Source organism: Hipposideros armiger, unplaced genomic scaffold, assembly GCF_001890085.2.
Source record: "Hipposideros armiger isolate ML-2016 unplaced genomic scaffold, ASM189008v1 scaffold_167, whole genome shotgun sequence".
In the NCBI taxonomy this organism is placed as follows: domain Eukaryota; kingdom Metazoa; phylum Chordata; class Mammalia; order Chiroptera; family Hipposideridae; genus Hipposideros; species Hipposideros armiger.
In genome coordinates this window covers 1,763,866-1,787,775 of record NW_017731517.1, presented here as the reverse complement: position 1 = coordinate 1,787,775, position 23,910 = coordinate 1,763,866, and the positions used below count along the sequence as shown (strand labels likewise).

The following is a 23,910-nucleotide window of genomic DNA, read 5'->3' as shown; positions in this document are numbered from 1 at the left end:
AGAGGGCAGTGTCACTGGCCCTCATATGTGGGATCTGAACCAGGCCCTCTGGCGTCCCAAGCCAGTTCTTAACCATTGCGCCACTCTGCCGGCCCTATACTTTTTTAAATAAAGTTTTATTAACACACAACCACACTTTTTAGGTATTATTGTGCTGTCTTGGCAGAGGCGAGTGGCTCACAAAACTGAAAAACTTGCTGCCTGGCCCTTTACTCCCAACAGTGTGTGCCTTTCTTGAGCACTGCCAGGTGTGAGTGAGTGCTGCGTGAACAAAAGCCCATGGCTGTCACTCACATTATAGCAGGGAAAACCCTGGAAGAAACAGATTCAAACAAGGGACTGGTGTGTGGTTGTCAGGAGGTGGGGACCCATCAGATAGGTGGGGTGAGGGAAAGGCTGACTCCATCTTCTGCCCCACTGAGTGATGTTTATTAACTCTCTTTGTGTTTCAGAGGGACAAGCGATCAGTGTTTGTGGGGAATCTGCCGTACAGTAAGTTGACTTAAACACATGAAGTACTTGTTTTATCGTTAAAATAATGGAACTCACCACTGAGTAGTAACTTAATGTTTTGCTTTCAGAGTAACTCTAAGAAGCGTGGAATGTAACTTGACTAATTTTCACAGGGCTGCTAAACTTGCTATATTATTAAACGTCTCCAGCATGCTAAGGCGATTCCCAGGCTTTGCTTTCACTTTGGTTGAATTTTTTTTTAGAAATTGAAGACTCTGCAGTTGAGGACCACTTTTTGGACTGTGGGACTGTCGTGGCAGTAAGGATTGTGAGAGACCCAGTTACAGGCCTTGGCAGAGGGTTTGGCTATGTGCTCTTTGAGGTATGGGAGACTAATGCATTGTCACTGTCCTTTGAAATGCACCAGGCGGGCTTGTCACTGCTGCTTCACATTTTAGACATAACTATCCCTGTCATCCTCAAGTTCCATCTTAAGAATACTAAACTCATAACCTGCCATAATAGAGGGCTGTTTCTACAGCTGCACCTAAGCAGATGTTCCAGTGCCGTTTCTCCATGTCAGTTTTATTAAATGACGTCTTAGTCAACATTAAAGGCATTAACTCTCTGAATCTCCACCTTGTATAAAATGGAGTAAAGAACTGACCATTCACTCAGGTAGAAGAAAATCTTCATCTTTGTACAGAATTGTTTCTGTTTCGTTCACTAAATACTAACCAGCTTTTCATGCCTAACATCAGTAGAATATACTATTAGATTATATTACTGTCTGCTGGCTCTTCAGTTTTTCTTCTCTTCACAACACTAATACATTTCCTTTCAATTTTTTCTTATGCCTTATTTTTTATAGTTGAATCTGTATTGTGAACATATAATTTTGCAACCTGCTTTATGTTGTTTTCTATTGTGTAAGCATGTTCCATTGAGCAATGTAACAATTTATACTGCCTTTTCCCTAGTGTTTCCCAAATGTTGCACGTTGGCAGTGTTCTCTATTTTTTCCCTGTAATAATGAAATTGGAGTGGTTATGTTTTTTCTCCAGATGTTCGCCTGCCTTTTTGCATTTACTTCTTTAGGACAGATTCCAATGTGCTACTACTAACTAGGACAAAATATGTGACCATTTTTAAGAGTCTTGACATGTATTACCGCATAGCTTTAAGAAAGGTTGTCACAAGCTTGTGTGTCCATCGTTACTGTATTGTACGTACTATTTCTCTGCTCTCTGTCTTCTATTATTTGACAAGCTTGTAAAGTCCTTTAAAAAATCTCATGTATATTCAGGGTTTTTATCATATACTGGTTCTATATTAGAATAAAAGAATAATAGAATTTTGGATCTAACAGAACCCTGCAAAGCATGTATTCCAACATCTCAGGGACCGTAGTAGCGAGTTCCTTGCCCTCAAGTCATCTGATACAGCGGGAAGAGCCTTGTGAAAAGGATGTTCATTGCTTTAAAATATCGCATATGACTGATCCAGCTAGTCGATGCTCCATTTTAAAGTGAGAAAAATGAAGCCTATGGGGTTGTAACTTACCATTGTAAGACGAAGTGTCAACTACCTGGGTATTTGACAAGGCAGCTTGAGTGCTTCCTGCAGAACGTGTGTGAGGAGCATGATTACAAGGAGACTGCAAGCACAGCTGCTGTAACACTGGGATTGGGCTCCTTGGATGTGGAGATGGGAGGGGTTTCTGTATGCAAGTTGAAAACTGTTCTAATCCATTAAAGTGGCAATTTTACTAGTTTCTTTGCAGACAAGATTTTGGTTGAAATAATATATTGATTTTTATTGCAGAATACAGATGCTGTTCATCTTGCTCTGAAATTAAATAATTCTGAATTGATGGGAAGAAAACTCAGAGTCATGCGTTCTGTTAATAAAGAAAAATTAAAACAAAATTCAAACCCCAGCTTGAAGAATGCCAGTAAACCTAAGAAGGGACTTAATTTCGCTTCCAAAAATGTAGGACATTCTCAAAGTTTATTTATTGGAGAAAAAGCTCTTCTCGTCAAGAAGAAAAAGAAAGGACAGAAGAAAAGTGGACGAACTAAGAAACAGAAAAAACAGAAGTAGCATTCTGAAGCTTTCTTTTTTCCACTGAGTACTGGTAATAAAAATGTGGTGAACCCTGTATTGAGTTTCAGGATTTTTTATGGATGGTATATGTGAACATTTCATCAACCTAACAACTAACCAATAAGAATATGAAACATTATGTGTAATGTTGCTCTAATTTCTTATTCTTAACCAGTGAAATGTTGCTCTAATTTCTTATTCTTAACCAGTGATTATTGAAACCTTGGCAAATTGGCTATAAAGCAGAATTCTCCTTTTATTTCTATTTTTAATTTGAAAAATAGTCTTCCATGAAAACTTGTGATTCTTCAATTAATGTTACCTAGAGAATGAAACAATCTTTCAAAAAATCATATTTAAAGGGAACATTGATACAATTTGGTAATTAAGTCACAATGTATAACGTGCAACAAGGGGTGAGAATATCATTGCATTCCCTGGAGAATACCATTGCACTCCCTAAGACTTAACCTTATGACATAGGTGGTGTCCCCACTCACAAATCTTACTAACCTCGGTCTGTATCCAGGAGGGGAGGTGGGATAAACAAGGGGGGCTGAACTGAGGCAGGCAGATCTGTGATACATGCATCATATACTTAGGTGAATAAGGGGGTTGGGGTCAGCGAGTCATTGCTGATTATTTTGAAAATCCTGCCTTTTCAGCTTAGCACAAACTTAATGGACCTTTACAATGTGGCTCTGTAGAAACAGAGATCCATTTTCCAGTATCCAGGGACTGGATATTTGATGCTTAGTATCCTCTAGTGCTTAAAACCTTGTTTTTTCGTAAGTAGGATTCAGTAAAGACTGATATTCTTGAGCATTTGTGCATATACAGTTAGATTTATGTAAAGATGCATCATCTATAGGCTATATAGACTATAGATACAGAATATAATTTTACTATTTTATTTATAGTATACATTATATTTTATGTATGCTGTATAGTAGATATAAAGTTATATAATTTTAGTGTCCTTAAACAGTGTTCCTTTTGGTTAGGGTATAAGGGCATGTGATTCTTGACCCAGCTCTGTGGCTGTGCACACATGACCTTGGACAAGCCTCTCAACTTCTCTATCTAAATACCTTGATGGGTGAAATAGGGGGCTTGGACTAGATCAGTGGTTTCACACTTTTTTTGACTATGATATACAATAGCTTTAATTTTATATTGTGACCAGTACGTACGTGGATGTATTTAACTGACACAAAAGTTTCATATGACAGTACTGGACCTTACTTTAAGTGTTTGGTGTCTGATATTTTTTATTCTACTTTATTAAAAACACTGGTGATGAACCACTAAGGTCATTCCACAACCCGCAAATGCTTCCACTCATAAATGCATGTCTAGGCTGTTTCTATTCCAGGAGTTTACACTCACCCGTGCTTTACAACAGATACTTAGAAATGTAGAGTGGATGTTGCTCTAACTGCACTTTGTATAAAGATGTTACCTGGTCTGTTGAACCTCATGGTAGTGACCTCAATGCTTATGTCATATTTAGTATGCACAGTACAGGGACAGAAGAGTGGCATGTTCTTTGTTAATGCAGGAGTCATAATCTAGAGGCCACATAATCTCATATTTTCAAGAGGTTGAGTTCCAGACCGCCTGTCACCTGTATGGCCTTGGACAAGTCTTTTCAGTTTCTCAGGTGTGTACCTGAGGCTCAGGACACCTCTACCGGTTGCAGTTCACTGGCAACCTTTTGGGATGGGAAGAGTCCAAACGTAAAATATGGAAAAGCTCTTTGCGTCATTATGTTGTGTGCAAGTCTCTGATCTCGACCATTTGCTTTGGTACATATGCACCCCCACATCCTTCCCTGCCCCCCACCCCAGGCCAGGTAATGCTCACATACCTTTGATCTAATTTCCAGTCTTCATAGTCTCAGCTTCCTTTTCATTTAAGCAGAAGGGCTTTCCTGGACTTGTGGACTAAGGTATGGCCTCCAGCTATGTTTCCATAGTACCCTTACAGTAACATCTGACACCAACTACCCAGGTAGGCCAAACTTCACAGGTTAAGGGCACAGTCCCCCTACAAGACTGCCCTCATGTCAGACACCAATCACAAATCTGGGGGGTCTGCAGGCCACTCTTCTGAGTAGCTGGCTACTGATTTGGGGATTCCCACTACCCCCTCAAGTTCAATAATTCGGTGTAAGGACACAAGTCAGGAATGTGCTAGAGGTATGATTAATTTTACTACAGCACAAGGATACAAATCAAAACCAGCTGAAGGGAAAGATGCATAGGGAGACTGGGTGAGTCCCAAATTAGGAGCTTCCATTGCCCCTCCCTAGTCAGAGCACCTCAGGGTCCTATCACATGGCACACTCACTGACATGTAACTACAGAGTATTGCCAACCCTGGCAGCAGATTCTGTTTCCAAAGTTTTTTTATTTTGGGTTCACTGTGTAGGCCACAAGGTTAAACTCAATGTCTGCGCCCCGCTCCTCAGAGGTAGGGCTGATATCACCTGGATCAAAGCCAACCCTGTACTCACATGGTTGGTCTTTCCCTCCTGGCCAACCCCTGGGCATAAACCACCAGGGCCCACCAAGAACACAGACCTTCCTATCATTCCAAGGGTTTAAGAGGATCCCTCCCATGACCAGGGACAGGCCAAATTATTACCTTGCCCTATTCTTCTCATGCTCTTCATCATCTTACAGATAGTTCTTTACTGTCTGCTTTCTGCCCAAGGGTTTGTCTTTTTTCATTTAAATTACATATGCAATGTTTTCTGCGGCTAAAAGACAACTCACGTTTTCTATTTTTTCCCTTTAATCTCTTACCGGATATAATTTTCCAGCAATTGTTCCATTTAATTTTCTTCCACGCATCATGATACCACAGTTGTGACATTCTTTTGACATTTAATCACTAGATCAAGGTGCTTGTTGCACAATGGATTGTGACTGAACTTGAAAAGCATATTCAGTTAAATTCAAACTAGTCACAGGCTGCTTTTATTATGCAAAAATAAAGTGAAGCATTTGTCGTCAGCGACCTTCCATCTCTGATACAGCCAGGCTGTCAGACTACAGTCTCGTGAGTGTGTGCACAGCAGCCACGGTCGCCCGTCAAAGCGTCGGGCTCCGGTTTTGAAGGAAGTGCGTGGCACTTGCAAAATCCAGACACTAACGCTCACAGCACTCCAAGGTCCTCAGACTGCGCTTAAGCCCCCTGCGCAGGCGCGATAAGCAACACGGGAGCCTACGCTCAGGCACTGCTGCAGACGGCCCGGGGGATTCTACTCAGGCACTATCGCAGACGGCTCGGGGGCCTCGGACGACGGGCCGGAAGTGGCGTGCTCGGCCTGTCCCATTCCCTCTCAGCGGGCGTCAGTCTGAGCGGCGCTGTCCGCTCTAAGGGTTAGACGCCGGCCGCCTCTCTCGGCCCCCAGCCCTGCTCCACGGTCGAGAGAAGATGGTGGGCAGGAACAGCGCCATCGCCGCTGGTGTGTGCGGGGCCCTCTTTATCGGGTACTGCATTTACTTCGACCGCAAGAGACGAAGTGACCCCAACTTCAAGAACAGGCTGCGAGAACGTGAGTGCATTCCGCCCCTACCACTGCGGCCGCCACCCTGAGTGAGCCTTCTCCCCGCCGGGTGGGCCGGGGGTGTCGTGCCACCGCGTGGTGGTAAGGGCCTGGCGGCCGCGAGCAGCAAACCGAAAAGAGGTGCGGGCGCTGCCTAGCGCCCCTGGGGCTGCTCCTGGCCCTGTGCCCTGCGTGATCCCTCCATTTTGGAGGAACGATTTTCCCATTTTGTTTTTACCATTTTTGCGGTGTAAATGCACTCTCGTTTGCATTATAATTTAGTGTGTGTGTGTGTGTGTGTGTGTGTGTGTGTGTGTGTGTGTGTGTTGGGGTCTTGGGAATCTTTTTTGAATTGACCTTTTAAAACCTATTTTTTAACTGGAAAGTGGTGTTTGTTTTTTTTATATTTTACGAATTTGTGCATGAGACTTAGTCCGCAAATCCAACGCGGTATCATCGTTGCATTCTTAAACCCTCTTGGTAGCTTCGCTGTAAATGCTTCCAAGATTTGAGTGAATGCTATAGAAATTGCAGGGGAGTCCAAAGGACTGCACTTCTTACGTGGTTCAGTCTTATTTCATACCTGCGACATCTTTTAAGAGAGATTTATAAGAGGGAAATGGTGTCACCAAAACCACTGTGATCTTTGAATTTCGGAGGCGTACTGATTTGCAATTAGAAGAGCAAATTTGTTGCAATAAGAAATAGTTTTGTAACTTAGCTAGGTTGTTGACTCGAAACAGTTTAAGTTAAAATTAATATGTAAATTATTAAAGCCCAGAAAGTATAAAGAAGTGATGATCCTATTTCATACGTACAATTTAATTAAGCTATAATAAGTCGTTTCAGGTGTTCAGTAGCCACCTGAACCATGTGGCTCGTGACTACCATATTAGACCATGCTTCTCTCGTACCATATGACATCGAATTCCCGCTCTCAGGTTTTAGGAGGGCAGAGACATAGAGGTAATTTATTTAATTTATGGTTAGGTAGTCTCATGGAAAGAATACTATTTTGGATTCAACACTGAGTTTTCAGGTCCAGATTAGTCACAGATAAGCAGTATAGTCTTGGGCTTTCTGAATCTTAATTTTCTTAGTTTGTAAAATCAGGTAATGCCACCTGCCTCTGTTCGGTTTTGTGCAGATTAAGTAAGATGTGTGAAGTGTTCACCACCATGCCTGACATAGGAGAGCTCCCCCCGCCCCCCAATTAATGCTGGCTGTAAGTGTAACTACTGGAATTTAGATTATTTTCCTATAGTTTGAAAAATAGTTGGGGAGGGGGGCTACAGATGCTTAGCTCTATAAAGAATGGATTAATCCTTTCTTTGGAAACACAACCCTGTTGCTGAAAACCTTGAGAAAACTAATGTTTGGTTGAAGAAGTCATAAAAATTATCATTTTAGACAAGAAATTTGTTTTTCACAATTCCTTTTCCATCATCTTCAGGTAATAGTTTTTTTTCTCTCACGAGCAGTAGCCTAATGATTTAAGTGGTCAGGCTTGAATTATTAGCTGAGTAACCTTGGGCAACCAACTTCAAGCTTTAGTTTCACTCTTGTAAAATGGTATAATAAAGTTAGAGTTAGTCCAGTCCCTGGCACGTGGTAATTGATGAATACTAAAGATTTTTAATAAATATAATTTATTTGGTATTTTCTTAAGCAATTAAAACTTTAATTCACAGTAGTTTTGCAACCTATTTAACGATGGGCTGATTTTAAGAACTTGAAGATGTCTTGCATTTGTGGAATTAAATTGATTTCAGTGTAGTTAATTTTGAGTTTTTCTAGCCTGATTTCCAATAGAATGTGTACATCTGTAGAGTTCTCAAATCAGGCTTGTTAATTTACCTAATTTTGTTTTTTTGTGTTTAAGGAAAAGAGGCTTAAGTTGTTTAAAATAAGGTTTGAAGTTAGATCTGGGATTTGAAGTAATTTAAATATTTTTGTCCTCCATTAAAGCAGATTATGAGGCCCCTTAAAGCATAATTTTTATCAGTGTAATCAGTAATAAGTGAATGTCGACTTCCAAATTTTAGTGCTAACTACAGGTTTGTTTCACATACAGTACTGTGTAAAATGATTCGTCATTTTAAAATACATTTAGTAATCTTATTTAAATGAATACTATACGAATGATTTAAATTTGGGGCTTTTGTAAGCTTATATTTTATGTTTCTTTTTTAAAGTAGACAAATTTGTTTTGACTTGTTAGGTTTACATGGTGGTGCTTGGACTAATTTCTAGCAAATGCTGACTGGGTCAAGGCCTGATTTTGCTGATGGAATGTGTAACTTGGTTTTCCAGTCTGTTACCATCTGTCTTTTTATCACAGAGTTACTATATGGTACTATACTTGAAAAATAAGTTAATGTAACAGTTGTCTTAATGAAGCTAAAGTCAGAATTTTAATCTTATTGCTAGAAATGTAAAGCAATTAAACAATTTTTAAAGTTGGTAACTGTATCACATTCAGCAACAATCACACACTCTTCTCTACCCCATAGAAGAACAACTATAAAATTGGATGGTAATGGAAACTAAGTTTCTCTCTCCTGGGTTTCATTATCATTTTTGTTGTTTTACCTAAATTCTGGCTTAGCAAATTGATTTCTGTGTTTATTCTACAAACTTGGCATGTTCATTTCTGAGGTGCCTTTTATTTTTGATGGGAATGTCTTCCCTTCTGCAGCCTATAGAGGCAGTACAGAGTAATGGTGGAGCACACGCGCTCTGAAACTCAGTTGCCTCCGTTTGAATCGCCGCTACACTACTTACTAGTTGTGGTAAATTTTCTCATCTGTAAAATGGGGATGATAATAGTACATGTCTCAATATTACTGTGAGGATTGAATAAGCTAATTAATAACATTTAGATAGTGTCTTGGCATGTAGCGTCAAAGACTTAGGGAGTGTTTATCCTTAACATCCAAGTTTTCCTTGTCTTCATGTCCAGTTCCTCCGTGAAGTCTTCCGTTTCTCTTCTCGTCTTAGTACTCTCCTTCCAGCACTAGTCTGTGCCATGATATTTAGTAATTAGCTAATATAGTCTGGTATCATTCGTTATTTTCTGCCTAAAGATGGCCAAATGAAAGAAACCCCTAAGCAGATTGAGGGTGGAATATATTATATGTTCTTTTTCCCCACCGTTAGTTGCCCAGTGATGAACACCTAGGAAAGGTAGTTTGGTAGAAAAATAGGCAGTCTCTTCAAATTCATATGTAAGATCAACTTTAGCCTATATTTTTCTGTTGAAACTGCTAGAATTGTACTAAGCTTCAGAGTTGTAGTCGCACTTGACCTACTGTGGAGGCTAGGGTTGGCAAGAGATACTGGTGCGGTTAAAGCCAGTTTGTGATGTTAGATAAGAAAAGAATACTCCATGACCGTGGTAAATTAATAGGCCTCTTCAGTCATGCATTGGGACTTGGATTTGTAGAGGACATTTGCTTGTTTTATGGCTTTTGTTTCTCACGGTGGTAAAGTTAAGGATGCCTTATCTTTGGAGAGTTAAGAGATTTATTTTCCCAAAGTTATCCAAGCAACAAGTGTTAGAGACTTACCTTAGCTGTGCCACATGGCTAGTCTCCATGTCATTGGTAGTCTTTAGTGACTTTAGGTATTTAATATAGCACAACTCCTTAGCTGAGGAGTTGATATTGAACTATATCAATAACAAATGCTTATATGACACGTTATAAACCGGGCACCGTTAAAAAATACATACATTAACATATATTTTTACAATAACTATTCTTGAACCGATGTTACATATGGAGAAAGTAAGGCACAGTTTACTGTCACTTGGCCAAGTTGCAGTAAATGGACAAGCTAGCATAGAAACAAGCCTGTGCATTCTCTGTGCCAACATCCTTTCATATGGTTTACAGTTATTGGCAATTTAAATACTGTTAGTATGCTGTTGTTTAGTTTTAAGAACTAAGTGATGATTAAGATTTTAAACACCTTTGACTTATGTAATATTGCTGTTTCATAGCAAAAACAAGACAGAGTAACTCACATACTGTAGGCAGAGGTTTTTTTCCTTTAACTAGCCAGCAGTGGTTGAATTAAGAATTTAGTAGTGCATTTCTGCGTGGTATTTGCCCCCCTTTTTTCGCCAAGTGCATAAATACTACATTTATTTATTTATAAGAAAACTTGCAAATGCTGCTGCCCCCCTCCCCCCACTTAAGAATGCCAGGCAGTGTTCAACATTCAATAAATAGAGTCTTCTATTTCGGTAATAAAACTCCCTAACAGCAGTGCTTCATACTCAGGTTTCAGGTCCTGTGTAGGTGAGGAGGGAAGGCTTGCTCTGCTCCTGGTGATTGCTCTAGAGACCCAGCTGCTAGAGCTTCTCTGTCTTGTAAAATGGCTGATTGTGCTACTCCGGGGGAAGGAAAAGGATCTTCCCAGAAATGTCATGTTGCCCAAAGCTTCTTGACCAAGACTATTCATGTGACCTTGACAACTCACAAGGAGACCCGAGAAGCAGAGAGCCAAAGAGTCAGTAATGTTTTGGAAATAGAATGAATGATTACCTCAGCAGGTAGACTTCTTTTGATTCCCATTTTAATAATGATTAAATGAAAATATTTCATTTCTTGCAGGAAGAAAGAAACAAAAGCTTGCCAAGGAGAGAGCTGGACTTTCTAAGGTAATAATCTGTTTTTTGTTAAGATTGTATTATGTATTTTATAGAAATAATTATTTAAAACTCTACTTCAAATATGTATTTTGAGAAAGCTAGCTGATATCGGACATTGATCTATTTTAAAATATAGTTTGTTATTTTTAGGAATAATTAACTGAGTTCAGTCATAGATTATCCTGTCCTTCATTATTTCCCCTTTGTTGGTCGTAACAGCAGACAGCTTACTGCCTGAGCAGTCGTTAATGGTCAATACGATAATAGTCTTCAGAAGACATGTACACCAGAAGGTTAGAAATTTGTCACTCCTCACCTGCTTCAAAATAAAACATTCTTTTTCCTTTAAAAGAACCACATGGTATTCATTTCATTTCAAAAAATATATTATTCTGATCCAGAATCCCATCACTTGACAAATTTTAGCTAGTTGTAATATGTAAATGTAGATATAAATCTTTTCATTGTTTTCATTTTATGGATCCTGTGTTCGTGACTATTTTAAATACAGGTTTACAGATAATACAGATAAACACAGGTTTATCTGCTTGATAAAAAAATGTTCTGTGACATGTGTAAGTTAGTTAAATAAGTAAATGTTAATAATTGTGCACATAGCTTTTTTTATTCCGTTGTCTGGATTTCCAGGACTTGGAGTACTGGATCAGTAGGTGGTTCTTTTTGAAGCTCATTAAAGTAAGGAAAAATTAAATCAATAAATGTTGCATTTTGTTATTTTGAAACAGTTGAATAATCAACACACCTAACTGATTGGACATGATAATAATGAAGTGAAACTAGGAGACAACCGCTTATTTCTATTATGTCCAAAATATCTTTCTGAAATGTGTAATATGTTCATTATGTTTTCAGTAACCTTTTTAAAGATATAGGAAAATAGATATACATATGTGTGTGTGTGTGTGTGTGTGTGTGTGTGTGTGTGTGTGTGTATATATATATATATATATATAAAGATGTATAGCTGTATTTTCAGATCCCAGTATAATCAAATTCTTGCTGTATGCTAGGATAGTCGATGAAAGATGCCTTCACTTTCAGAAATTAAAACTTTTTTCACCCCCATTGGATAATAGGAGTGTACATAATATAATCCAAGAATCATAAACCTCCGTTAATAGAACTCAAGGGTTTTAGATAAAAAGGAATTTTCAGTAGTAGGTTTACCTTTTTTAAAAAGACAAGTCAAGTAGCTGGTGGCATTATATATTACCATAATCATTCAGCCTGGTAATGTGTAACAAACTAGAAAACAAAAACAAATGCAAACTTATTTAAATAAAGCTGCTTATAATTATAATAAATATTTATATAGCAAAAAAACCTAGACGTACCTCAAGTGACCAATAAATACATAATGATTATGCAATTACATGTTTTTCAATGGTATATTCTTTGCCATTTTAAAATAATCTTTTATATGCATTTAAAATGTATACAAAATAATAATGGAATAGAACAAATTGATTACAGTTGCATAAAAATCTATAATGTGATAAAAAATAGTGTAAATGGTAAAGTGCGTATTTTATGGTAGAGATATTTGTAGCCCTTTTATTTTAGGTTTGGCTCACAGCTTTCTAAAAGTACTGTTCAAATACCAGTTTTGATCAATAAATATTTTTTTCTTGTATTCATTTCAGTGTATATAGATACTAAACTAATCCTTGTGAATGCTGTTGAAGAGTAAATTATTTTAGAATGCGCTTTTCAATTTTTTGTTTTATTTTTAGTGGCATGACTTTTTCTATGTATTGGTATGTCTCCTGGCATAATTTTGTTATCAATTATTAAATATTTTACTTCCAAGCAGTTACCTGACCTTAAAGATGCTGAAGCTGTTCAGAAATTCTTCCTTGAAGAAATACAGCTTGGTGAAGAGCTACTAGCCCAAGGTAATAGTCATGAAAAAAAAAAATTTCATCCAAGTAAATGTGAAGATCTAACTGGCTTTGTGAAGCAATTCATGAATCAGGTAGCATCCCATCTAGCAACCAGAAGGGCACTCACTCCAACAGGTATACAGAAGGGGAGGTTTTTATAGGCAGCAGGGTAGATAGTGCAAGGGAGCGCTTAGTGAAAGAAAAGCAAGGGATTTTTTTAGGACATCTTTTCTCTGGAAGAAGAGAAAGGGAAGGCTTTTTATCATGTAGATTGCCTTTTCTTTCGCTTGGAGAATGGAAATGGGTCTATATGACAGATTTCCTTACTGGTTCTGTACCAGAATATTCCAGACTGGTTCATTAAGATTGTTTCTAGGAGAGGTTGAAATTGCAGTTACATCAGGTACTAAATCTAGGCATGGTGTCATGGGCTTTTAGCACAACTGATGCCATTTTGGGCTGATGGGGTTCTTTTCTTTAATAGTCATTAAAAGACTAGAAACCTGGGTAGTATTCTTCACACTGATGTAAATTTATAGTGATAAGGGGCTTTTTTGGTATAGTATTATTACCGAACAAAGTCGGTGGTTTTGTTGCCCGTTGAGCACAGAGACACCAATGTCTGAGGCAACAGGTTTTTCATGAGAAAAAGTGTTACTCATCAAGCAGCCAAACAAGGAGACGAGGCTCAGATCAGTCTCCCCAAATAAAACTTGGAGTAAATTTAGAAGATAAAGGTAAGGAGAAACTTTACATATTTATGTATTCTAATGTGAGAGCCTTGATTGGACAGTCTTGGAACAGTGCCATCTAAGGTAGGAACGGGAAAGGTGAAAGAAAGCATAAAGGAATTCCAAGTTGGCGGGGTCTGGTTGGGTGAGATCTAGGTGCCCGGCACTCTTCGCATCTGTAAGGAACCAGTCTGCACACAAAGGTTCTGTCTAGAGGCAGGTTTTGGTTCTGGCCACCTGTTGGGCTGGTGGGACTTTATTTGTTGGCTCTCTGTGCCTGGGTGAGCCCCCCCTGGGGCCATCCTGATCCTTGGTCTGGTGGTCTCTGGGGCATTGTGAAGGAGGCCTGCTGTTATCTCCTGAGAGACACTGAAAAGAAAAGAAAATAGGAAAAAAACTATAGGGTCTGGTTTCAGCATTAGGGCCGGGTTTCAGTATGGCTTGGTCTTAAAAAGGCTAATTATAGTCATGCATCACATGTTCTGTTCAAGGATGCACCACATAGTTAACAGTGTTCCCATAGGATTATCTTAGAGCTGAAAAATTCTATTGCCTCGTGACTTTGTAGCCATTATACCATCTTGTTAGTGCAATGCATTACTCACATGTTTGTTGCGATGCTGGTGTAAACTGTAGGGGAACAGAATTCATCACCCCAAAATAATGTCTGGTTTGCATAAGGATTATTTTAAGCTTGTTAATATTAAAAAAATGGAGACATGGGAAACACTGAAAACCTAGTAGAAATTGCCCTTTGTAAAAGATTTACATTTGTAAGGGCATCTCCCTCCCTATACCGTGCAAAGGGGGATGACCTTAGCTCTAGAAACTCACCAGTCCTGAAGACAACTCCCATGAGTGACATCCCTCACCTCCAACATCATCCTTTATCTTCTGCTGAAGAGGGTATTTAAGGGGGTGTCTTCAGCCCTTTGGTGAGGTTCTCCAGTTTTTCTGGGTCTCTCATGTATGCAGGAGGTATACAGGTTATTAAACTTTTGTTTTCCTCCCCTACAAAATCTAGGCTGCCAGCTGTATAAAACTACAGTACCTTTAGAAATGTTTTGATGCACAAATACCATTGTGTTACAGCTGCCTACAGTATCCAGTACAGTAACACGCTATACACCTAGAAGCAATAGGCTTTACTGTAGAGCCGAGGTGTCCGGTAGGTGAGCCCATCTAGGTTTGGTCAGTGTACTCTGTGATGTTCGCACAACGATGAAATTGCCTAACAGCGTATATTTCTCAGAATGATCCCTGTCACTAAGCAGCACGTGGCTGTATTTCAAGACAAGCTTTTGGGCATTTAATGTGAGGATTATGTTATTTAAGACAGGCTCTAGAAATGAATGTTCTTGTGCATTATCATTGTCCATATTATATTTTGACAGTTTTATGTTTACTTGATAGATGGTATAGAAAAGATAATAAGTAATCTCACAAATGAGGTTACTTTTAAGTAGTTTAGAGAATATAGTCATAGCGCAATATGTAAAAAAATTCCTGTTGTGAAATTAAAATGATCAGATTGACACATTTGAGAACTAATTCATTCATTAAAATTCTCAAGTAAATTTTATTCTTCATGCTCATCATGTCTATTTATACTATCAAAATTTTCTACTAACACCCCAAAATTATTTTAAATTAATTTACTAATATTAAGATATTAGAATAGGGTGTACTCCTAATTACATATATTTGGATTATCTTGGAGAACTAGCACTATAGCCATCTGTCTATCTGATTTGAGCTGTTAGATCCAGATTGAGCAGGACAGTTACCCACAGTGGTGGGGGAAGGACAAGGAGGGACAGGGAAGAGTTGGTCTTTTTTTCCAAGTTCACATTCCACACTTCAACCCAACACACCCAGCGAGTTACTTAACAACTCAGCTGCCAAACTGCCTTTCTTCTGGTGGAAATGACCAGCCCAGCCAGAGGTAGAATTAGGGGAAAGGTCAACATCCAGGTGAAAGGGTAAGCGATTTGGACAGTGAACGTCATTGCTTGACAAGGTCTCCTTCATCCATGCATATATTCCATTAACTGAGCAAGATCTCATCTCAGGATGTGTGAATGAGATCAAGTTGCAAGTGCAGAGAGGAAATGGTTTCACCTGCACTGAGTTGCTGTGGTTGTTTATAAACTGTTGGCAGTGTATTTTGAAGTATTAGGTGTCTCAGGATCCCCTGTGTTCTACACATACCATTCTAGTAGCAGCTCTATTTTTGTTTAATAATCAGGATTACTGTCCCCAAGCAACCATGTAACCCCTTCATGGCCTGTAAATTCATTGGCTGATGTGAGTATTCAGTGGCCAAGCAACATCTTAGTTTCTAAGTCAGTGGAGCCATTGTTGAGTCCTTTGATGGAAGCCCATACAGAAGACCAGAGTCATTTATTTCAGCTTTTTAGTGAGTTCTGCCTTTTGCACTTTGAATACCTCTATCTTTCTTTCAAATTTTCTGAGTCAGTTCCTCTTCATATATCAATAATCATTTCCTTATTTGGTCACACTCTTATACAGAAGTCAGAAAACTGTGTACGGCTTATTATAAAGGATACACCTCGGAGCACCAGATGGAAGAGATGCATAGGGCAAGGCGTGGAGGGTGGGGGCAATGAGGAGTTTCTGTGCCCTCTCCAGGCCGGCCAGCCTCCCAGTGCCTGTATTCACCAAGCCCAAGAAATAGTTTATTGCCATATTATAATTAGAATTTGCTCAATTTCACCTAAAGAGTTACAAATGGCCCAATTCCCTGTATTCAAGTTGCTAATAAACTACAAAAGATTAAAAGTAAGTAAATAGCAGGATGGCTCAGCTAAAAAAAAAAAAAAAGTAAATAGGTGAACCAGTCAAAACGTCTGTAAGTGCAGAAGACAAGATAGTGACCAATCGGGGAAACATTTCAGGCCCCTAACAGTCAGACATTCTGCTCAGCACCAAGGCAGTGCTGCTTCAGTCTTGTAACACTGGATTTGATCTCCCCATAAAAGATGGATCATGTGATGCTTTCGATACTCTTGGTACAGCTGTTCCCCCTCATCCAAGAGGGATATGTTCCGAGACCGCCAGTAGATCCCTGAAAAACGGTGGCTAGTGTCCAGCCCTGTGTGTACTACTTTTTTCCCTGGACATACATAACGCTTCACGGCTTCTCTCGGGCGTATTTCAATTGCCAGCACCACTGCTCTTGTGCTTTGGGTGTTACTAAGTAAAATAAGGGCTGCTTGATCACAAACACTGATACCATGACAACCAGGGTGGCTGCTAAGTGACTAACAGGTGGGTTAGTGGGAGACGCAGGGCAAAGGGGTGATTCACATCCCAGGCAGGACGGAGCAGGATGGCACATGATTTCATCACACTACTCAGAATTTAAAACTTACGAATTGTTAATTTCTGGAATTTTCTACTTAATACTTTGGACCGCAGGTAACTGAAACCACAGAAAATGAAACTGCAGATAAGGGGGAAACTACTGTATTATTAACAAAAGAGGTACCATTTATGACCAGCTATGTGGTCAGCAAAGGTAGCATCCACTTCATCAGGGAAGGGAGCTCAAGATGACAAGTTTATGTGATTGAAGTTGTGCCAATTCCCAAATGTATCCTGGATATACAGAGTTGTTCAGCATTGTTGCTGGATCTGTAGAAGATAATTGCCACTGCTGATCAGCTTCGGAAGAGATTTGAGGCCTTAATGATATCTCTTCACAAGCAGGAACCGACTACAATATGTCAGCCAGCCACTTGATCACCAACCATCAGCTGGATCACTGCACAACTGTGTGTCGATCTCTTGTGATGGGCATCATTATGACATAATTTCAATCCTCAGGAAAGGAATTAGCTGAGCAGGTCAAGATGGTGGCTGCCACACCCAGCCAACACAAGGGTCTCCTGGACCAGTGTTTGGACAGGACATTTGTAGTCTGCCAAAGTGGCAGTGGAGATTCAGAGAGGTTAAGAAAATCTTTGGAAACCTTTACCCATACGCAGGTACCATCAGACACGTCAGCTTCAAACTTTACCCAAGAGGTTTCCTAATCTTTCGACAGCAGCCAATTAGTGGAATAAGAAACACACTATCATATGTCGGATTCAAGATCCTGGAAGGAACACCAGGAGCAGCAGTCAGCAGCTGGCAGAGTCAAGCATGTGGGGCCTGTTGGTGGAGGCATTCCCCAAGACATACTTGGTGCCCTCAAGCCTGACAAGGAAGTAGGATATGACATTGAACCAGTCTGTGGTGGGAAATGTAAATAAGTAGGGACAGTCTGAAGACATTTTGGTAGTCACAAGTTACTTTCATAAAGACTCAGAGCACAGCAGTTTTTGTGGTATCCTTAATTTGCTTTATAGTGGGTCTTCCCATAAAGAAAAGTTTAGGGAGGATGTTTAGTAATATAAGCTGGGGTTCTGAAGTTAAGAGGCCCTGGGCTTAATAACTTGAAGCAAATTTCTTAATTTCTCTAAGCCTCCATTTCTTCAGTTACGAAATGAGGATAATACCTACCTAAAGATTGTTGTGAAAATGATGTGAACCTATTCATAAAAACCACCAAGAACAGTGCCCCCAGCACATGGTAAATGTTAGTAGTTATTTATATTAAGGCAGTGAAAATACTCTAATACTGTTATGGTGGATACATGTCATTACACTTTTGTCCAAACCCGTAGAATGTACAGCACCTAGAGTGACCCTCGTGTAAATAATGGATTCTGAGCAATAATGACGTGTCAATGTAGGTTCATTGATTGTAACAGATGCACCACTCTGGTGAGAGGTGTTGATAATGGGGAGACTGTGGGGACAGGTGGGCCAGGGGTATTATAGGAAATCTCTGTACTTTCTCTTAATTTTACTGAAAACCTTAAACTGCTCTAAAACCGTTTCCAATAGAGGTTTTTCAGTATGATACATTAAAAGGATTTCCTGCATAGAAAAGTTCTATATAGAGGAATACTTAATTTAAAACCATGTTTAACAGTGCAAAGTTCATTTGCTCTGAGAATTTGGGACAATTTTTGGAGTTTGATTTCAAATGGAATTAACTGAGAATAAGGACCACGCGACAGGTACTTAAAATTCAGTTAAGCAAACCTTCAAAAACTATAAACCTTATGTGTTTTTTCTTTCAAAAGTAGTGTAGGAAATTTGTAGGTACATAAAAAGGAAATAAATCCTGTCACTCAGAGATAATCACTGTTTTGTTACCTGTTTCTTCCTGCCATTTCCATTAGTATGACCATTTTGCCTGTTAACATCCCTTGAATTTTTTTTCTTGAACTTGTGTGGTAACAAATAGTACAAGGGGTTAAAGTGAAACTGGGTCTCCTTTCTACCTCATTCCCCACCCAATCTTGCAGTTCTCTCTCCTTACATAGAAAGGCACCATTGTTAGCAATTTCTTATGTAATCTTCCAGAAATACTCGGAGTATATAAATAGTAATATACTTGGATATTTCTGCACCTTAAGCCCCCCACTTTTGTATGTGTGTTGGAGAGACTTCATATCAATACATATAATCTGATTCATCCTTGTTAATGGCTTCATAATATTCTGTTACATAAGTGTACAACAAGTTATTTCCAAGTTTTTACTCGCATGATGTTTTTGGTCAGTGTCACTTAGAGATACAGTGAAGACTTTAGAGTTGAATTCTTGTCAAAGGTAAAGGCTTTTCAGGTTATGCGTTATTTTTATGTGAATCTTCCAGGTGAATATGAGAAGGGTGTAGACCATCTGACAAATGCAATTGCTGTGTGTGGACAGCCACAGCAGTTACTGCAGGTGTTACAGCAAACTCTGCCACCACCGGTGTTCCAGATGCTTCTGACTAAGCTTCCCACAATTAGCCAGGTAAGGATTTGAAATGTTATGAAATAAAAGTGAGTAGAATCTGAGAATTAAATGTTTAGGGACATAAGCATTTAAAAATGAGCCCAGCGAACATGGTGGAATCCTGAAACTCATCCATATAATGAAAATAGTACTCAAGATAACAGTGCTTGAAGTTTTATTTCCTAATAGAAAAACAGCCAAATGACTGGGCGTAAGATATAGCGATTGTGCTCTAGTTAAGCGGCGGATCTGTTCGTGTGTCTATTAGAGTTAAATCTCAGGTCGTAATATTCAAAGCCCAAAATTCAGGCCATTCAGCTACTTTCTAAAGCTAACTTTCTCCCTACTTGTTTGTGAGACCACACATTCAGCTCTGGGGAGTGACAGGACAGAGGAGCCAAGGTACCATGGCCTGGGAATTAGGTCATAAAGGACCCTGGCCTCCCTCTACCTCACTTGTCTAGGTAAAGGCCCCAGTACCTCTCCTACTGCCAGGGTGGGCTTTGAGTTTGGAGTTATTTTGACTATACCCCCAAATCCCTACTGAATAGTTCAAAACACCATTTGTATTCAAGGTGAGCATAACTTAAGGACTTCATTAAAATTCATTCTGTTCATTTTTAATCCTTCTCGAGCCTAAATGAATCTACTTTTTGGACTAGCATGTCTGTTACATGTGTTAATTTCCACATTTGGTGTGATTAAAAATTAGTAAAACGACTGGTTAATTCTTCAAACTGATCTTTACCCAACTAGATTGGAAAGGGACTAAAGAAAAGAAAGTCCCAAAGATTTAGGGGACAGTGTGGAAAACCCAGGGACTTGGCCTTAGTCCTTCTCATTTCTACTCCCGTGGTTCCCAGTCTATATCAGATTCCTCTGTCTAACATTATTTGCACTTTGAAAAGCGGCATGGTATAGTGCTTTTAGAAAATTGACCTGACAGTGATGTCTTGAAATATGGATGGATTCAGGATGAAGCCTGAATACCTCTCTATTAAAGAGGACCTTTTTCACTCAGTTAACTTGTCTCATGTTATCTGGAAATGTTTTCAAAATGTTAATTTCAGAATCTGTATTCCTTCGTCATAGAGTGACTTTGAGCATTTCCAGGCCAAAAAGGGAAGTGTTTGAAGCACAGACTGATCAGTGTTCTTAGCATTAATCCGTATTTTTAGTTTGCGTAGGAGTAAGAAGAGATCTTAAATCCATTTTGGTTTTAGTTATGTAATTGGCTAATGTAGCACAATATCATGTTCTGCCTCTTTTATTAATTTGAATTTTGAAATGAGACTGTCAGTCATCATTTTCTTAGATAATGTACAGCATTTCATGTTGAGATAAATCTCAGAATTGGTAAACTTTAGCAAGATTTGATTCTTTGACTACAAAGAGCATTTTATGTTGAACTTAGAATCCTGATTAAATGCTTATGCTTTTTAAAAGTTAAAAATTTTTTTTTCCTCTTTCAGAGAATTGTAAGTGCTCAGAGCTTGGCTGAAGATGATGTGGAATGAGAAACAAATGTCAACATAATAATCTCAATTAAAAATATTTTAAAAATCTTAAATTGGAAGATGAACCGCTCTAGGGGAATAAGGGCAAATATGCTTGCTATGGACTGTCCTACACTGAAATCTGCCAAAGTTGATTTTTACTTTGTGTAGATCCATTTGTCTGTTTTATTTATTTTTTTCCCAGTGAAGAGTGTATTTTGATAGAGAGCTTTTCATTTTATAAGTACACTATGAGTTACCGAAATATCATGGATTTTGTTTATTCCTAAAACTTGTAATTAAAATGTACATATAATATTACATAAAAATACCCACTGCTCAGTTTTGAAAGGCAAAAGAAGTGTAGGGGAAAGCTGCAGAATGAATGTTTTTTAAGCTAGTACATTTTGCTACACATCAGAAAATGGATGAAAACATGATTGTGTTTATCAGAACTGAGTATTAAAATCTTTGAGATCCTTTCTTTGCATTTAATCTCTTAAATAGTGAAACGTGCTGCTGTGCTGTTATTAACTTCACCCCCATGCTGTGTATCAGTCTTGAAATGCTTTGTTTAAATTGGTGGCCTAATGTGTTCTGGATATTTACCTCCTGGTATTTTAGGTAATATGTAGTTGCACAAGGTGCCTGGAACTAGACCTGTGTTTAACCCTAATCTAGGGGCGGCACCTGAACAGTTAATGCCTGCCCACTTTCCTCTTTTATGGAAAGAGGGAGTTAAGTTGGCCTGCTGGTTCAGTGTCCTGTTCAGCTTCGGATTCATTTGGTTCTGTTCAGTATCATCAAATCCAACCTTCTCCTGGGGCGGGGTGGGGGTAGGGGATATTTATTTGGGAACCAGGCCTTGAATTTTTTTTTGCCCTGAATTTTGCATGCTTGCCTGACTTAGTATTGCTGAATTGATCTCTTTTTAAAGGTATACCCATTTGATTTTCACTGAAATCCTATGATTCTGTCACTACTCTTGTAAATTAATCTGAAACTTAACCTTTAAGGTAATGGGATGAAATGCTTGTAAAAATGTTTCTTTGCTTTTTATCTTCAGTGTACCTCCTTAATCAACTTCAGTCAGATTCATTTATCTTGTTATGATGAGAGTAAAGTATAGCCTGTGGCTGAATTCTTGCAAAGCATGGAGGTAGGTAATGGGACCTCCTGTTCTCAAAACAGTGACGACATTATCTGTGGTCACAGATTCAATATCAGACCTGAGAAGAAGGATCTTTGGTACTTAGAGGCATCTGTTGAACTGTGCAGCAGTTCTCATACAGGTTGCCTTGATTCTGTCTAAAATTGATGGAGAGGGCCCAAAGACTTCTCCCGTATGTACTGGGCTTTATATTTCACTTTACTAACAAACTTCGTGACCTTAACCTGGCATTTTGTGGCTGGAATCTGGTTCTAGTTTCTGCCTCTGGAGAGCTGCTCAGCCTGGACAAGTCACGTAGCATTGCTGAATTTACCTCCAGTGTTCCGATCTATAAAATTAGAACTAGGTGAGTCACACAGTTAATAACTGTACTTTCCAGGTTGGTGATCCTGAGCCTTTAAACAGTGTGTTTTTTGTGGTTACACACAGCCTGCTTTTGAGGGAGCGGGGAGGTGCTGGTGAGTCAGTTTTACTGCTAGGATCCCAAATCCAAAGCAGTGTGGTGATTGGTCAGTGATTGGGAACAGCCCTCTGCTGCAGTGGCTCAGCGAAGTGAGTGATCAGAAGGAGCCTTCCGAGGAAAGCAAAGAATGCACATAGGTCAGGGTCAGGGTCAGGGGGATACAGGTGGGGAAAAGAGTGAGATAAGAGCGGGTGCAGAAAGACGACTCTTTGAAGGGGTCCTCACCCTTCACTTAGATTTGGAGGGTGTGATGACTGTGCCCTGGAGAACTGTAATGCAGTCAGCGCTGGGTATCACTTGATTTTCTGAAAAATCAGCAGATTTGATATAATGCTTATTGAAAAGGCAGCAGTATCCTCACTTTAGAGCTGATTAAGCCAAGTACATTTTCTTATTTAAATGTCAGTTTTGGTGCTTTAAAGGTAGGTACCATTTTTGAAAGCTGGTTGTTAGGTGATAAAATTTTTTTTCCCTGACACATAATTGCTGAACATGTTTTCTTATCTAAAGTGTTACCTGTTAGGTGGTTGAACCAGACAGTCACTGTGACACTGGCCAAATGGAGCGCAGCCCAAGATGTAAGCAGAGTGATGACAGTTTGAGTGTCCCATTGCTTACGTGGCACTCTTGTGTACAGTCTTTGGAAATGGAAATAAATGCACACCAGTGTGCTTCTTTAGGCAAAGATCTATCGTTGGGTTCCATAATTTGCACTTAAAGTGAAAGAGCATTTAAAACAGGCTTGCCTGGTAGCAGTGCTATTTTTTTAACAGGTAATTTTATTAACTCGATTTGAATTACATTCACATTTAATGTATGTAAAACCTAGTACAGTGTGCAAAGTATGCAGTCAGTAAATGTTTGAGTCCTTTTATCCCTCAGGAAGTTTGATATTTTTACCATCCACCTGCCTGCCTTTCTGACCCTGTTAAAATCAACCTTTGGACCAGTGTGTTAATGAAATGTTATTGGAGTAGAAATATTGAGATCATTGGTATATAATGCAGATATCATAAAAAATTTTCTTTCTTGTAACAAAAGTTGCAGTTTTATTGCTTGTGCCTCAATACTTAAGTGAATATTAAAGGATTCGGAGAAAATGTTGCCTTGGTGTATATTTGCAGAAGTGAGTTCTGCTGAATGTGATGACTCAAAGTGGTACTTACCCGTGTCTAGGCTCACGTGCCTTTGAGCGTGTTGACAGCTGGGCAGCTTCTCCCCAGGAATGTGCACATTTGCCTCTGGCCTCTGAGTTCGCAGCCCCCAGGTTAAGAGCCCTCAGGTGAGGATTCTGTTGGCAGTGGCTTTCCAGCGTCAGCCTAATCAGACACCTGGAAGGCTTGTTAAAACAGGTTGCCAGGCACCAGGCCAGGGACACGGACACGGGTCCTTCAGCTTTTCTAACCAGTTCCCATGTTTTCGTGTTGCTGCCCCTCCGGGGTCATACTGTGACTGTCATGCTGTCCCAGACAGTGACACCCAGTGGGGATGTGAAAAACATGACTAGAAAGTTCT

The 23,910-nt window shown here is 39.3% G+C and overlaps 2 protein-coding genes across 4 annotated transcripts in view; both read left to right on the top strand.

Annotated features, from left to right (window-relative positions):
- Positions 1-2,616, top strand: part of RBM34 (RNA binding motif protein 34) — a 22,095-nt gene extending 19,479 nt beyond the window's left edge. For both annotated transcript variants that reach the window (XM_019651839.1, XM_019651838.1), the window contains 3 exons: positions 453-492; positions 717-835; positions 2,278-2,616. In XM_019651839.1, the coding sequence (XP_019507384.1) occupies positions 453-492; positions 717-835; positions 2,278-2,556 (438 nt within the window). In that variant the 3' untranslated portion in view covers positions 2,557-2,616. The remainder of the gene's footprint in view (positions 1-452; positions 493-716; positions 836-2,277) is intronic.
- Positions 2,617-5,884: 3,268 nt separating this feature from the next.
- TOMM20 (translocase of outer mitochondrial membrane 20) lies at positions 5,885-23,499 on the top strand. 2 transcript variants are annotated; one of them, XM_019651827.1, is made up of 5 exons: positions 5,885-6,124; positions 10,735-10,781; positions 12,604-12,688; positions 19,141-19,283; positions 20,738-23,499. In XM_019651827.1, the coding sequence occupies exons 1-5, from the start codon at positions 6,004-6,006 to the stop codon at positions 20,780-20,782; spliced, it is 441 nt and encodes a 146-aa protein (XP_019507372.1). In that variant the 5' UTR covers positions 5,885-6,003; the 3' UTR covers positions 20,783-23,499. The 2 variants fall into 2 exon arrangements, with proteins under 2 accessions (XP_019507372.1, XP_019507373.1); XM_019651828.1 differs by having other exon boundaries at positions 5,888-6,124; positions 12,607-12,688.
- The last annotated feature ends 411 nt before the right edge of the window (positions 23,500-23,910 follow it).

What these genes read in the sequence shown, in the direction of transcription:
- TOMM20 (XM_019651827.1), top strand. Translation starts at nt 6,004, where the DNA reads ATGGTGGGCAGGAACAGCGCCATCGCCGCTGGTGTGTGCGGGGCCCTC. An exon ending in CAAGAACAGGCTGCGAGAAC is followed by an intron (nt 6,125 to 10,734) that starts GTGAGTGCATTC and finishes CATTTCTTGCAG; the next exon opens with GAAGAAAGAAACAAAAGCTT. An exon ending in TGAAGAGCTACTAGCCCAAG is followed by an intron (nt 12,689 to 19,140) that starts GTAATAGTCATG and finishes TGAATCTTCCAG; the next exon opens with GTGAATATGAGAAGGGTGTA.